At 43.1% G+C, this 14,692-nt stretch overlaps 1 protein-coding gene across 1 annotated transcript in view; it reads right to left on the bottom strand.

Annotated features, from left to right (window-relative positions):
- LOC308293620 (DNA-binding protein RFX7-like) overlaps positions 1-14,692 on the bottom strand; it is a gene marked incomplete at its 3' end in the record, with an annotated part of 61,718 nt that overhangs the window by 35,844 nt on the left and 11,182 nt on the right. The window contains exons 5-8 of the mRNA XM_080736215.1: positions 8,925-9,244; positions 8,351-8,619; positions 2,788-2,946; positions 254-1,001 (exon numbers count right to left, since the gene is read on the bottom strand). Coding sequence (XP_080592341.1) covers positions 254-1,001; positions 2,788-2,946; positions 8,351-8,619; positions 8,925-9,244 — 1,496 coding nt within the window. The remainder of the gene's footprint in view (positions 1-253; positions 1,002-2,787; positions 2,947-8,350; positions 8,620-8,924; positions 9,245-14,692) is intronic.

Below are 14,692 nucleotides of genomic sequence, written 5' to 3'. Positions count from 1 at the left end.
AAACGATACGATATTTTGCTTTTGAAAACAATATAGTAGATCATTGCAAATTAAAATCTATTTTTCGATTCAGTTACTATATGCTTACACCCCTATAAACAAGCCATTGTGCTTTCTTTAAATCCTTTTAGTAGACCACATAATATATATATATTCAACTGTACTGTCCTGAGCTATTCATATGCAGAGTCCCAATATATTCAATCAATCAATCAATCAATCAATCAATCAACCAATCAATCAGCTGCCGTACCTTTAGTTCTGTCACGGCAGATGCCTCGTCGTGTGCTCCTGAGTTGGCTGGTAAGGCGGCGCGAGGGGGTCCGCTGAGAAGGGGTCCGCTGAGCGGGGGTCCGCTGAGAGGGAGTCCACTCAGAGCGGGTCCACTCTGCTGTTGCGTCCTGCTAGAGGCAGTGCTTGGGGGCTGGGAGGGGGGCTGGGAGGGGGGCTGGGTGGGGCCATCGGGGGCTTTGGCCCCGGCGGGGGCGACGGCGACGGCGGGCGAGTCGGACAGCGCCAGGATGTGCGTGGCGGGGCCGAGGGCGGCGTGGTGTTGTTGTTGTTGTTTCACCGTCACCCTGCAGGGGGCGCTGTCCGGCCGGCCGGGGGTCCCCGGACCACCCCCGCCCCGCGGAGACCTCTTGGCCTTGGCGGGGGCGTCGGCCAGGGCGGCCAGGGGGAGGGGCTGCTGGGAGATGAACACCCGCTTCACGGGGATGGCGTGCGGCTCCGACGCCACGCTGCCGCCGCCGCGCTTCCGTGGGCTCTTGGCGTCCGAACAGCAGGGGGGGGCGGGGCCGCTGGGGGCCGAGGAGGAGGGCGTGGCCCGGCCACTGGTGTTGTTGTTGTTACCGTTGCCATGGTGACTGTTGTCGACGGTCAGGTACAAGGTGCTGTCAGCACCGTCCTGAGGGGAGGCGGAGTCACCTTTAGCCCCTCCCCCTCCCAGCGGGAACTTCACCAGGAAGGTGGGCTCACTGGCGGCTCGGAACTTCAGCATCCTGTCAATCAAATCATCATGTTTTATACATTAATAAATCACTTCTATTCATGGGTTGCATTTGTAGTCCTACAGCGGCCATGTTGTAGTCCTACAGCGGCCATGTTGTAGTCCTACAGCGGCCATGTTGTAGTCCTACAGCGGCCATGTTGTAGTCCTACAACGGCCATGTTGTAGTCCTACAACGGCCATGTTGTAGTCCGACAGCGGCCATGTTGTAGTCCTACAGCGGCCATGTTGTAGTCCTACAATGGCCATGTTGTAGTCCTACAGCGGCCATATTGTAGTCCTACAGCGGCCATGTTGTAGTCCTACAGCGGCCATGTTGAGGACCAACACAGGTGTTCTGATTGGCAGGCCAATCAGACACATTGAAACACCTGTGTGACCCATGAATTGAACCAAAGAAAAGCATTAAAAAGCTCTTTAGACTAAACCTCCTAACTCCATTGGATCCTCAAACTGTCAGTCAAACCTCCTAACCTCCTAACTCCTTAGGTTTCGGTAATCGGTAAGTAATCGGAATCGTTAAAATCCAAACGGTTCCCAACCCTATGTATGATCACTGTCTGAACACAGTGCTGTGCAGAAACCCCCCCCCTGTAATCGCTTACAATGGAGACTCAAGCTGCAGGAAGCCTGAAATTAGCCGACGACTTCACACATTTTCATTAGTTTAAAACATGGTCTTTTCTGCCAGCATTCAGAGAGTTTATCATTAGTTTAAAACATGGTCTATTCTGCCAGCATTCAGAGAGTTTTTCTTTTTCACCAAACTTTGAAAAATCCTAGAATATTTTTGCATGGTCCTGATTCGCGCACGGCTGGTGTTAAAAGACACATGCTGCATCATTCCATTGGAATGTATTGGTGTCTATGTAGATTCAAATGGTGTCTTCATGTTACCAATCTGGTTCTTATGGGATACAGCGCCTCCTCAGGCCATTTGTAGAATACCAAGAAAGGACAAAGAACCATTTATCTCTGATTCTTTTCCCAGATAGAGTTGTTTGGTCAAAAAGAGCATTTTTCCTACTAACAAAGGAAGGGAAGATCCTAACTAACTAGTCAGACCCTAACTAACTAGTTAGACCCTAACTATGGAAGGGAAGATCCTAACTAACTAGTTAGACCCTAACTAAGGAAGGGAAGATCCTAACTAACTAGTTAGACCCTAACTATGGAAGGGAAGATCCTAACTAACTAGTTAGACCCTAACTATGGAAGGGAAGATCCTAACTAACTAGTTAGACCCTAACTAACTGGTTAGACCCTAACTATGGAAGGGAAGATTGCGGATACAGTTTCCGATCGGCCATGTGTTCCTGGTTTACTTCCTGGTCACATGGTGCGTTCCTGTTGCCGGGGAGAATAGAGTCATCCTACCCGGTTCCTGTTTTTCCCCCCCCATTCTGAATTCCCATAGACTTTTTTCATATAAGAACTGTGTTCCAAACATAAACAAATGATCTCAGCGGTTTGACTCATATGGATGTGAAGAATCAACTGATGGTGAGAAAACGCTAATGTTACTGTCGCCCAATTAGTTACATTTTCACCAGAAACAGACTGTATCAAATATGAGTGACTGACTATCATAAACCATACAGAGCCACCTCCCCGACAATACCATTTGTTTATTTTTGGACCACAATGCTTATATGAGAGGATTTTAAGATGACTCAATGTTATTCCCCAGAGAGAACTACTTCTGTGAACCGGGGGATGAGCGAGTGACTTCGCTGATGACTTTGTAGCTCTCTAAGGTAAAAGCAGTGAAGTCTTACCGGTCCTCTTTGGCCCCTCCCCCCTCCTCAGTCCTCAGCATGGGGGAGGGGGGTGTGGCCTCGTGAGCCCCGCCCCCGCTGGGTGCCAGAGAGATGGCGGTCATCTTCACTACGTTGACGGAGCTCACATGGGGGTTGGGCATCACCGTCTTGATGGGGCTGTCAATCAAACATTTATATTTATACATTAACACACGGAGGGCCACTTAGCTGGTTACCATGGTAACCGATATCCCCCACGCAGCGCAGGCCGCGAGTGAGCGAACAAACTCAATTTCCCATGATTCCTAGGGGAAATAGTATTCCACTGATATATAAAACTAGATATAATAAAAGTAATATAAACTAGTAAGACGCCTCAGGCTCTTGGCCAGTGATGTGTATCGTACCAGTTACCCATATATGGAGACCCATGGTACCCATATATGGAGATCCATGTACTGTATGTGGTATATCCATTTTATGCCCATACATGGAGATCCCTGTCTGAACCAGCCACACAGATATGGGCTGTCTTTCTCCATATATGGGCATTCCCATATGAAGTCCTGTTAGATATGATGTTAGATTGATGACATCAGGGATCTCCATATATGGGCATAAAAGGGTTTCTGTTAGGTGGTTCCCATGACATCACACCATACAATCCCTTTCATGCCTATACATGGAGATGTAACTGAACCAGCGCCACAGATAGGGGCCATGTCTTGGCCATCTGGCCATTGATGTATATTGATGACATCAGGGATCTTCATATATGGGCATAAACGGGATTCTGGGAAATACCCACATATGGACTTTTACATAGGTGATATCACCTGTGATGTCACAGTGATGTGTCAGGGGAACCACAGTGTTGGGTGTGACCTACAGACAGACAAGATACGTGGACAAGATGTGCTGGTTTCCATTGGAAACTTGCATCCTACGGTCTGCAATACAACCTGTTGGTGATCAGCGTAGGGGGCTTATAAACTAGATATTAAAGTAATATAAATACAACCTGTTGGTAAGCATTAGAGTAGGAGGGGATCGCAGCGTGATGGCACTGGTGGCACAAGGTACTAGATAAAGTAACTAGATATTAGATAAAGTAACTAGATATTAGATAAAGTAACTAGATGTTAGATAAAGTAACTAGATATTAGATAAAGTAACTAGATATTAGATAAAGTAACTAGACATTAGATAAAGTAACTAGATGTTAGATAAAGTACCTAGATGTTCGATAAAGTAACTAGATGTTCGATAAAGTAACTAGATGTTCGATAAAGTAACTAGATGTTAGATAAAGTACCTAGATATTAGATAAAGTACCTAGATATTAGATAAAGTAACTAGATATTAGATAAAGTACCTAGAAATTAGATAAAGTAACTAGATGTTAGATAAAGTACCTAGATATTAGATAAAGTAACTAGATATTAGATAAAGTACCTAGATATTAGATAAAGTAACTAGATATTAGATAAAGTAACTAGATGTTAGATAAAGTACCTAGATATTAGATAAAGTAACTAGATGTTCGATAAAGTAACTAGATGTTCGATAAAGTAACTAGGTGTTCGATAAAGTAACTAGATGTTAGATAAAGTACCTAGATATTAGATAAAGTACCTAGATATTAGATAAAGTAACTAGATATTAGATAAAGTACCTAGAAATTAGATAAAGTAACTAGATATTAGATGAAGTAACTAGATATTAGATAAAGTAACTAGAAAAGAAAATTTCTAAGAAATTTTAAGTGTGCCTGAAGCTTGCTAAGTGTGTGCAACCTTTTATAGCAGTTGGTGTTAGCATTAGCATCCTTGTATAGCAGTTGGTGTTAGCATTAGCATTTTGCATTAACATTAACATCATTATTCAAATTTTTTACACCTGCATTTTTATCATAAGCTTTAACATTAACATTTTTATTAGCATTAGCATTAGTTAGCATTAGCATTTGTTAGCATTAGCATGTGTTAGCATTAGCATGTGTTAGCATAAGCATTTGTTACCATTAGCATTTGTTAGCATTAGCATGTGTTAGCATTAGCATTTGTTAGCATTAGCATTTGTTAGCATTAGCATGTGACAGCATTAGCATTTGTGTTAGGGTAAATTGTGTGGCAGTTATTACGTGCAGAAATTTGCAAGAACATGACTTACTGACTTACTTAAGTATAATAATAATAATAATAATGAATTGCATTTTTATAGCGCTTTTCCAAGTGCTCAAAGCGCTTTACAATGGTTCATTCGTTCATACATTGGGAAGTGAAGCGGCGAACATTCGACGCCAGCGTCCTCACTTCCCACATTCACACACCAATGGTGGCAAGCTTGCACCAACCAACTCATTGGAGGCAACGTGGGGTTCAGTGTCTTGCCCAAGGACACTTCGACATGTTGACAGGAGGAGCTGGGATTTGAACCTCCGACCCACGGATCATTGGCCAACCCACTCTACCTCCTGAGCTACAGCCGCCCCAAGTAGTATGGCGGATTACAATAAGTGTTTTGCCATTGCATTGCATGGCAGGCACACTTAACTCATTGATTGCCAAGGCCCGAGTTTCCCGAGTTATTATAGTACTCCCAGGCTGCCACAGCCCGAGTTTCCCGAGTTGGCAGCCATTTTGAAAAAAAAAAAAAAAAATTTTTTTTTTTTTTTTTTCAAATTTTTTTTTTTTATAAAAACATTTCCAAAAATGCCTAAAATGTATTAGGCATGATCGCAATCGCGAAATTGCATGTTTAGCCCCATAACAAACACATCTTTCAAAATGGCAAAATGTTTGTTTTGTCTGACTTTGAAGGCTTGTATCTCATGAATGCCTGAACGGATTTCCAAGCGGATTTTTTTGTTCAAAAGCTGTTAAAAAGTACTACACATATGGTGCATATATGGTGCATGGGCGTGCACGATCCATGCACTAACGTGCACTAAAAATGTATCCGTGCACTAGAAATTTAGGAACGTGGCAGTGTTTGTTTTGTCTGACTTTGAAGGCTTCTATCTCATGAATGCCTGAACGGATTTCCAAGCAGATTTTTTTGTTTGAAAGCTGTTAGAAAGTACTACACATATGGTGCATATATGGTGCATGGGCGTGCACGATCCGTGCACAAAAAATTGATCCGTGCACTAGAAATTTAGGAACTTGGCATCCTGGTACTTGGCGGCCATCTTGAAAAGGGCATTCAATGAGTTAACTAGATATTAGATAAAGTAACTAGATATTAGATAAACTAACTAGATATTAGAATAATAATTGGGACTAGGTAAAGTAGGGTAGGAGGCTTATAGAACTAGATATAATATAGTAACTAGAAAAGAACATTTCTAAGACATTTTAAGTGTGCCTGCAGCTCGCTAAGTCTGTGCAACCTTGTGTAGCGGTTGGTGTTAGCATTAGCGTTACATTTTTTAACATTAGCATTTTTTGCATAAGCTTTAACATTATGGTTCTTCATATGACACCACCCACATGTCTGTACGACAAACAGATCACGAGATAAAGGGTCACTTCCTGTTTGGTGAGGGGCACTTCCTGTTTGGCGAAATAGGCCCCAATTAAGGTTAATGACTCTTAATCAAGTCATTTGATGACACCCACGCGTCTGTACGACAAACAATTCATGAGATATAGGGTGACTTCCTGTTTGGTGAGGGGCACTTCCTGTTTGGCAAAATAGGCCCCAATTAAGGTTAAGGACTCTTAATCAAGTCATTTCACACCACCTGCGCGTCTGCACGACAAACGGTTCACGAGATAAAGGGTCACTTCCTGTTTGGTAAGGGGCACTTCCTGTTTGGCGAAATAGGCCCTAATTAAGGTTAAGGACTCTTATTCTTGTCATTTGACGCAACCCGCGCATCTGTACGACAAATGGTTCACGAGATCAAGGGTCACTTCCTGTTTGGTGAGGGGCACTTCCTGTTTGGCAAAATAGGCCCCAATTAAGGTTAAGGACTCTTAATCAAGTCATTTGATGCCATCTACGCGTCTGTACGACAAACGGTTCACGAGGTAAAGGGTCACTTCCTGTTTGGTGAGGGGCACTTCCTGTTTGGCGAAATAGGCCCCAATTAAGGTCATGGACGATTAATGAATTAAAGCTGCAAGCAGCGATGACCGGGCCCTCGCAGCTCTACCCACGTCACAAGGCCAGCAGCCAATCAGAAACCAAACAGGAAGTCAGCCATTTCGACTAATTAGTGGCGTTTTGGCACATTTTTGGCCGTTATCACGGGTCGCACTTTAACGACAGTTTTTTGAGAAAAAATTGTTTTGTGAGAAAAAAAAAGTTTTTTGAGAAAAAAAAGTTTTTTGAGAAAAAACTAGACCAGGTCACCTGGTTCTGCCAGACCCGCAATGAAAATCAGAATGCAAGGAAGGGGGGGGGGGGGGGGGGTGGATCAATCTTAGTCTGGCCTCTCTCCTTTGACCTGTCCGGCAAGCGTGACGCTGGCAGGAGTGCAAGACTCCAGCTGGTAGATGGGCTGAGGAATTTATAGTGTCAGCAGCTCGTCAGCCAACTCAACTCAGCTGGTCCTGTACAGGTGACGGCACTCAAGGCAATCAGCCGAGCAAGGGAAGGGAGGGGCAGATGAGCAGTCAGAGGCAAACACAGGCACACTGAGGAAAAGAGGGACCGACCGACCGACCGACAGACCGACAGACCGACAAAGCCTTTTGTAGGCCGACCCCCTGGGTCTGGCAAAAAATTTTGAGAGAAAAAAAAACATTTTTGAGAAAAAAAAACAATTTTGAGAAAAAAAAATGTTTTGAGAAAAAAAAAAATTTGAGAAAAAAAAATGAGAAAAAAAGTTTTTTGAGAAAAAAAAATTTTGAGAAAAAAAGTTTTTTGAGAAAAAAAATGTTTTGAGAGAAAAACAATTTTTTTTGAGAAAAAAAAATGTTTTCAGAAAAAAAAAATGTATGACACCAGCCGCGAGTCTGTACGACAAACGGTTCATGAGTTATAGAGGCACTTCCTGTTTGGTGAAGGGCACTTCCTGTTTGGCGAAGGAAGCGTCAATTAAGGTTAAGGACTCTTAATCAAGTCATATGATACCAGCCACAACTCTGTACGATAAACGGTTCATGAGATGTAGAGGCACTTCCTGTTTGGCAAAGGGCACTTCCTGTTATAGAGGGGTTAATCAATTACAGCTCATCCCTATTGGCTGGAAAAAGACCAAAGTTGTGTGTGCATTTTAAAGTTTAAATCACGTTGCTAGGCAAAAGTATGGCAGAGTTATGTGGCGCCAAAGTTTCTAGTTTTTTTTCGGAGTCCCCCATTCTAAGTGAATGGGGTTTTTGGGCGTCGTTTTTTGCGAATTACGTCGCCATGGTAACGCGGATCGGAAAGAAAAGTAATAGCAACCTATTCCGAGCCGCACGTTTTGATGTATATATTGCGTGGGTGCCGTAAATTGTGCGGCAGTTATTACGTGCAGAAATTTGCAAGAACATTACCGACCGACCGACAGACCGACCGACTTAAGTATGGCGGATTACAATAAGTGTTTTGCCATTGCATTGCATGGCAGGCACACTTAATAAAGTACCTGTTGGTAATCAGCAGAGTAGGAGGAGATCGCAGTGTGATGGCGCTGGTGGCAGAGGGTTTGGGCAGGATCTGGGCATAACGGTGTCTTGCCAGGCGGTCCCCCACCGGGCTGGACGTCAGGCTGAGGTTCTGGGACGTCTTGGGCGTGGTCTTCAGGGCCTGGGCGGAGTGGGCCGAGTGGGCGGAGTGAGCCACCACCTGGAACACCTTGCCCTCTGCCCCGCCCACTGGGCTGGGAGACGTCATCAGCTGTCGGCTCCGCTGCACCTGAACCAGAACCAGACCAGGACCACTTTAACACCTGAACCAGACCAGGACTACTAGATATAGATATACATACGGTTATAGGACTAATAGATATAGATATACATACGGTTATAGGACTAATGGATATAGATATACATACGGTTATAGGACTAATGCTACAGTACAGTATATAGATATAGATATACATACGGTTATAGGACTAATAGATATAGATATACATACGGTTATAGGACTAATGGATATAGATATACATACGGTTATAGGACTAATGCTACAGTACAGTATATAGATATAGATATACATACGGTTATAGGACTGGGGACGGCTGCCACAACGATGCCTATGGTAGGCTGCGGGGACAGCAGCTGGGCAGGACTGCCGCAGGGCATGATGGGACCGGGCGTGGACACCTCGGGGCGCTTGGCCCCCTGCTGGGGGTCGGCGGTACTGCCGCAGGGCAGCGGGGAGTGCAGCTTCTGCTCCTGCTGCTTCTTGTGGATCTTCCTCTGAAGCTGCTGCTTGGCATCGACTGAGGGAGAAGCCAAGGTCTTCATCTGAGGGAGGAAGGAGCTGGCCTCTGCTGTGGTGGGAACGAAGGCTGAGGCCGGAGTGGGAGTCTTCATCCCTGCTGGTTACAGTTACAGTTACAATTAGAGTCTTCATCCCTGCTGGTTACAGTTACAGAGTTACAGTTACAGAGTTACAGTTACAGAGTAACAGTTACAGTTTCCTACTGGAAATGCGTCGGTGCTTAAAGTTAAATCTTATATTTACAATTGGCTTAAGGCCGCAGCCCACTTTGGCACAGGGCACAGGACACAGGGCAGCCCACAGTCAACGGACAGTCAACGGACTTTGAGACATGCCCACACTCGAGCATAGGCACAGGGCACAGGGCAGTCCACAGTCAACGCACTTCACAGAGAGAGACGCACACTTTGGGGGGGGGGGAATGCACAGAGACAGACGCACACATCACCAATACGTTTTATTTCTTATTTTTTTCAAAACTTTTTTTTATCCTAATTTTTTTTTCTCAAATTTTTTTTTTCTCAAATTTTTTTTTCTCAAATATTTTTTTTCTCAACATTTTTTTTTTCTCAAATTTTTTTTTTCTCAAAAAAAATTTTTTTCTCAAAAAACTTTTTTTCTCAAAAAACTTTTTCTCAATTTTTTTTCTCAAATTTTTTTTTCTTTAACATTTTTTTTTCTCAAAAAAATGTTTTCCTCAAAAAAATTTTTTTTTTAACTTTTTTTTTTTTTTTTTTAACTAGATGTGAGCGGGCCGAAGGCCCGCAAACCTCTAGTATTTCAAAAGCTACAACAGATTTCATGTGGGTGTTATTTATCAAGTCGCACTTGTTGGTGGTGATGTCACCAAGAACGCTGCTCCTCATTGGCTAAGGGCCCTGCCTTTGTACTGTCTGTCATTCTTACACTGCTCCTCATTGGCTAAGGGCCCTGCCTTTGTATTGTGGGCCAGTTTTGAGGAGAATAATCTTACTATATTTATAATAATCTAATTTATAATAATCTTACTAGATAAAGATTATCTTAGATTATCTATAGAATAATCTTACTAGATAAAGATTTGGGAGAACAAACTGGTCTTGTTTTTTTTTTTCAAAGCGAGACCACAATGAGTACCTTATTGATCCTGCTTATTGATCCAGACTTTTATCGAGCCACTACTGAGCAGAACTGTTTTTTATTGGCCAGTTGTTGTGACTGTGAGTTTGTGGCTGATCACCATCTATGAAGATGACAACTGACAAAAGTAAAACATGTTATCTTTAAATATCATTAAAACAACGTGTTAAATGTCATTTATATTATGAATAGTACTGTAATCATTTCTTGATGGCCTCTTGTCTTGTCTTGTCTATTGTAAATACCATCTATTTTGCATTGTGTTTTATTTTACATGTTTTTTTTTCTGATGATGTCTTCTGCATTGTGTTCTATTTGTCTGTCATTCAATGTTATGAGTTATAAACAAAATAAAATAAAAAAAGGATCTCAATGTAAACAAGCCATGTGCTTTCCTGAGCTTATCCTTTTAGTCATTGTAGTCAAGGGGCCAAAACTGAAAAGTGCTTCAGAAATGACTTTTGCGGCTATGTTTGGGTAAAGCTGACAACTTTTTTATTTATTTTTGTTGTTGTTAGAAGGTACACATATAAGATGTTTTAAGGTGGTTGGGATTTTGAATTTATTTTCTGGTGACTTTTAAAAGCCCTTCAATATTTGAATGCCCGTTTCATGCTATAGTCAAATAATCTGATTAAACATCTATGCATTTGATTAATTATTTACATTTAAATGTATTTATTTCCATGTTATGTTAAAGGAAATAGATAAAATAACAATATAAAAAGTTATTTTGAATGGTATTGCAAGATATTTTGAATGGTATTGCAATAGATTTGTAAATATGGTAAAAGGCCACTTCTTTAATGGTGGTTTGTCCATTTTGAGTATACAAGAAATTACACAATTCAAAACACACATCACACCAAAATGGATAACATAGCAGGTCAAAGAATAACAGCACGACTAAGAATAAGAACATTTACAACATTGAAAATGTGTCATGCTAAATAGACAATATGACAATACAATTGAATACAACATGACAACACTCAACGCTGATGGCCAACTGTACCGTCCTGGGTATTATCTAATAATGGAAATATGTGTAATCAGTAAACAAGAAGCACTCTGGTACAGGTCAAATTATTTGAAAACAAATAATACAATGTATGTAATATAATAACATACCATTTTGGTAAACTTAACTCTGAGTTTCACTAGTGAGGCACTACTCCTGATTAAGGTCTATTTCTGCATTGTCGGTTTCTTCATTGTCAAATTAGTTTTTGTACCAAGCTGCACGGACACACCCATAATATGTTCTACTTCAGTAAATCCCTCTTTTACGACAGAGACGATGCCCTGTACTGCATTGGTTTCCACTTGCCTTGCATCCACAAACTGTAAGTTCCAAGCATCTGGCCTGAAGTGGTTCTTAAGTTTAAAGCTGGGGGACCAACCTGCCTTCTACCATGTGCAAGCCACAATTGATTGGTGAGGGTAGCTTTGGATACCCTCGTTGATAGTGGCTCCACGGAAAAACTGTATGAATTAATTTGCAGGTTGATTTGGGGTCATAGAGTGTGCATCCAAACTGTCTGGAACAATTTCCAGGCTCTCTTTTTTCCTATAGTGAACTGGCAGTGAGAGAATGAAATGCTAACAGACCATTTAGTATCTCACTTGACATTTTTATATCTTGAACCTTTTCACGTATCCACATTTCTTGTCTCAGTTGGTATGCAAACGTAACAATTAACACGAGCACATCTGTGTCTCTGCAGAGAATGATGTGCCTAGGGTTAGGGTTAGGGTTAGGGCTAACCCTAACCCTAACCCTGATAGCCTTTGGTTGTTGCATCAGCTGAATGTAGAAGTGCAGTATAGGTAACAGCTTCTTTATTCTTAATGTGAAGCCTGCAGTTGAGGAACATCAATCACAGCTACTGATGACACCTTTTCAGGATCCTCAAACCCTCCACTAATACCAATTTCCTGACCATAATTGAACTATCTTCTCTAGCTCATTTGATAGGAAATGGTTCAGATTGGCTTTGTTTTCATCCATTTCAATTAAGCTAAATATCCCTGTCTGGCTTCACACACTTTGTTCTGAATTTTTCAAGCTTGGCATCTGCACTGTAGAGCCTTGAGGGGGGTTTTGGTTTTCTCTTGGAGAGGCTGTATTCTTTGTGACCAGTTGGTTCCCAACAAATTCAGTGATCATTTTCAGAGACACTAGATCACCAGTAAGACTCCCTAATCGCTTATCTCCACAAATAGGGCAAAAATGGGTTTTTCCAAAATCTTCCTGATCCATGTTGATGACATGAGTGTAGACATGCTGTGTAGTGATCTGTAAATCTGTAGGAGCAGTGTCCAAAAATGTGTTTTTAAAAATCGACCTGAAGGTGGCGCTATATGGGACAGATTCATGTTGATGGGATGAGTGTAGACATACTGTGAAGCGATTTGCGTGATTTTAGGGCAAAAACTGTAGGAGCAGTGTCCAAAAATGTGTTTTAACTCATTTAATGCCAGCCTATCACCACTAGAGGGCGCCCAGTGACCAGAGAATAATAGAGATATGCTGGTAATGCATGCCCAAGCCCTGGAGCCATGACTTGCCAGAACACTTTCCTTTGTAAAACTAGTGACTTCCTCTAGACCTACCACCTGTGCCCTGGATCCAATCCCTTCTCCACTCTTCCAGACGATCGCACCTGACCTACTCCCCTTCATAACCGCCATCATCAACAGTTCTGTAACTTCAGGCTGTGTCCCAGCTGCCTTCAAGACAGCCAGAGTATCACCACTCCTCAAGAAACCAACTCTTGACGCCTCGGACGTCAAGAACTACAGACCGGTATCCCTCCTCTCATTTCTTTCAAAAACCCTTGAACGTGTGGTCTCTAACCAGCTTTCTCTCCATCTCTCACAGAACAACCTGCTGGACCCCAACCAGTCAGGTTTTAAACCGGCCCATTCCACAGAAACGGCACTCCTAGCAGTCACAGAAGCACTCCATGCTGCCCAGGCTGCATCCCACTCTGCAGTCCTGATTCTTCTGGATCTATCAGCGGCATTCGACACAGTGAATCACCAGCTGCTCCTGGACACCCTTGCTGACCTAGGCATCACCGGGACGGCACTAAAGTGGTTCTCCTCCTACCTGTCGGACCGGACCTACCAGGTCTCATGGAAAGGTTTGCTTTCATCCCCCCGAACCCTCCAAACGGGAGTCCCCCAGGGATCCGTACTTGGCCCTCTGCTGTTCTCCCTGTACACCAAATCCCTTGGTGCTGTAATCTCTGCTCACAATCTATCATATCACTGCTACGCTGATGACACTCAACTGTTTTTGTCCTTCCCCCCTTCTGCCACCCAGGTGGAAGAGCGCATTGCTGCATGTCTGGCCGACATCTCACAGTGGATGTCAGCCCACCACCTCAAGCTGAACCCGGACAAGACGGAGCTACTCTTCTTCCCAGCTAAGTCTTGCCCCATGCAAGATCTCACTATTTCCATAGATAATGCATTGGTGACTTCAGTTCCGACTGCTAGAAACCTTGGTGTGGTCCTGGACACCCAGCTATCATTTAAGGCACATATTGCATCAGTCACCCGGTCCTGTAGGTTCACACTCTATAACATCCGTAAAATCAGACCGTTCCTCACCCAGGAGGCAGCGCAGCTCCTCATTCAGACATCTGTCATATCAAAACTCGACTATTGTAACTCTCTCCTCACTGGTCTCCCGGCATGTGCACTCAAACCTCTCCAACTGATCCAAAATGCCGCGGCACGACTGGTCTTCAACCAGCCTAAGTTCTCACATGTCTCTCCCCTTCTCCGCAGCCTCCACTGGCTCCCGGTTGCGGCCCGCATGGAATACAAAACACTGATGCTGACCTTCAAAGCAGCCAAAGGTATGGCTCCTCCATACCTCCAAAAGCTGATCAACCCCTACACCCCCACTCGTTCACTTAGATCAGCCAACACAGGGATGCTGACCGAACCCTCGCTAAAAACTCCAGGGCAAAAATCCACTCGTCCGAGACAGTTTGCCCTCTTGGCTCCCAAGTTGTGGAATAAACTCCCTGTCGCACTTAGAACAACGGACTCACTCGCTACCTTTCGCCGTGGACTGAAGACTCACCTTTTCAGACTCCACCTAAACCCTTGGCACTACAGTAAAATCAATGACCATACATGACGCTAGTTAACATTTGTTTGTTAGGTTTCTTTAGAACTTGATTATATTGTGTTTTTCTCTAGATAGATATCCATTTACATTGTTATATTGCTGTTAATGTACTGACCTATTATCTTGTTTATTATTGCGATGTTGTATCTGCTTATTGTAAGTCGCTTTGGATTAAAAGCGTCTGCTAAATGCCTAAACTGTAAACTGTAAACTGTGCATGTACAGGAAGAGGATGAAGTTAGCTTGAAGTTAGCTATTGGCTACCAAGCATTT

Source organism: Nannobrachium achirus (genome assembly GCF_963921795.1).
Source record: "Nannobrachium achirus genome assembly, chromosome: 11".
NCBI lineage: Eukaryota > Metazoa > Chordata > Actinopteri > Myctophiformes > Myctophidae > Nannobrachium > Nannobrachium achirus.
The sequence above is the reverse complement of the archived record's forward strand: the minus strand, read 5'-3'. Positions and strand labels throughout refer to the sequence as shown.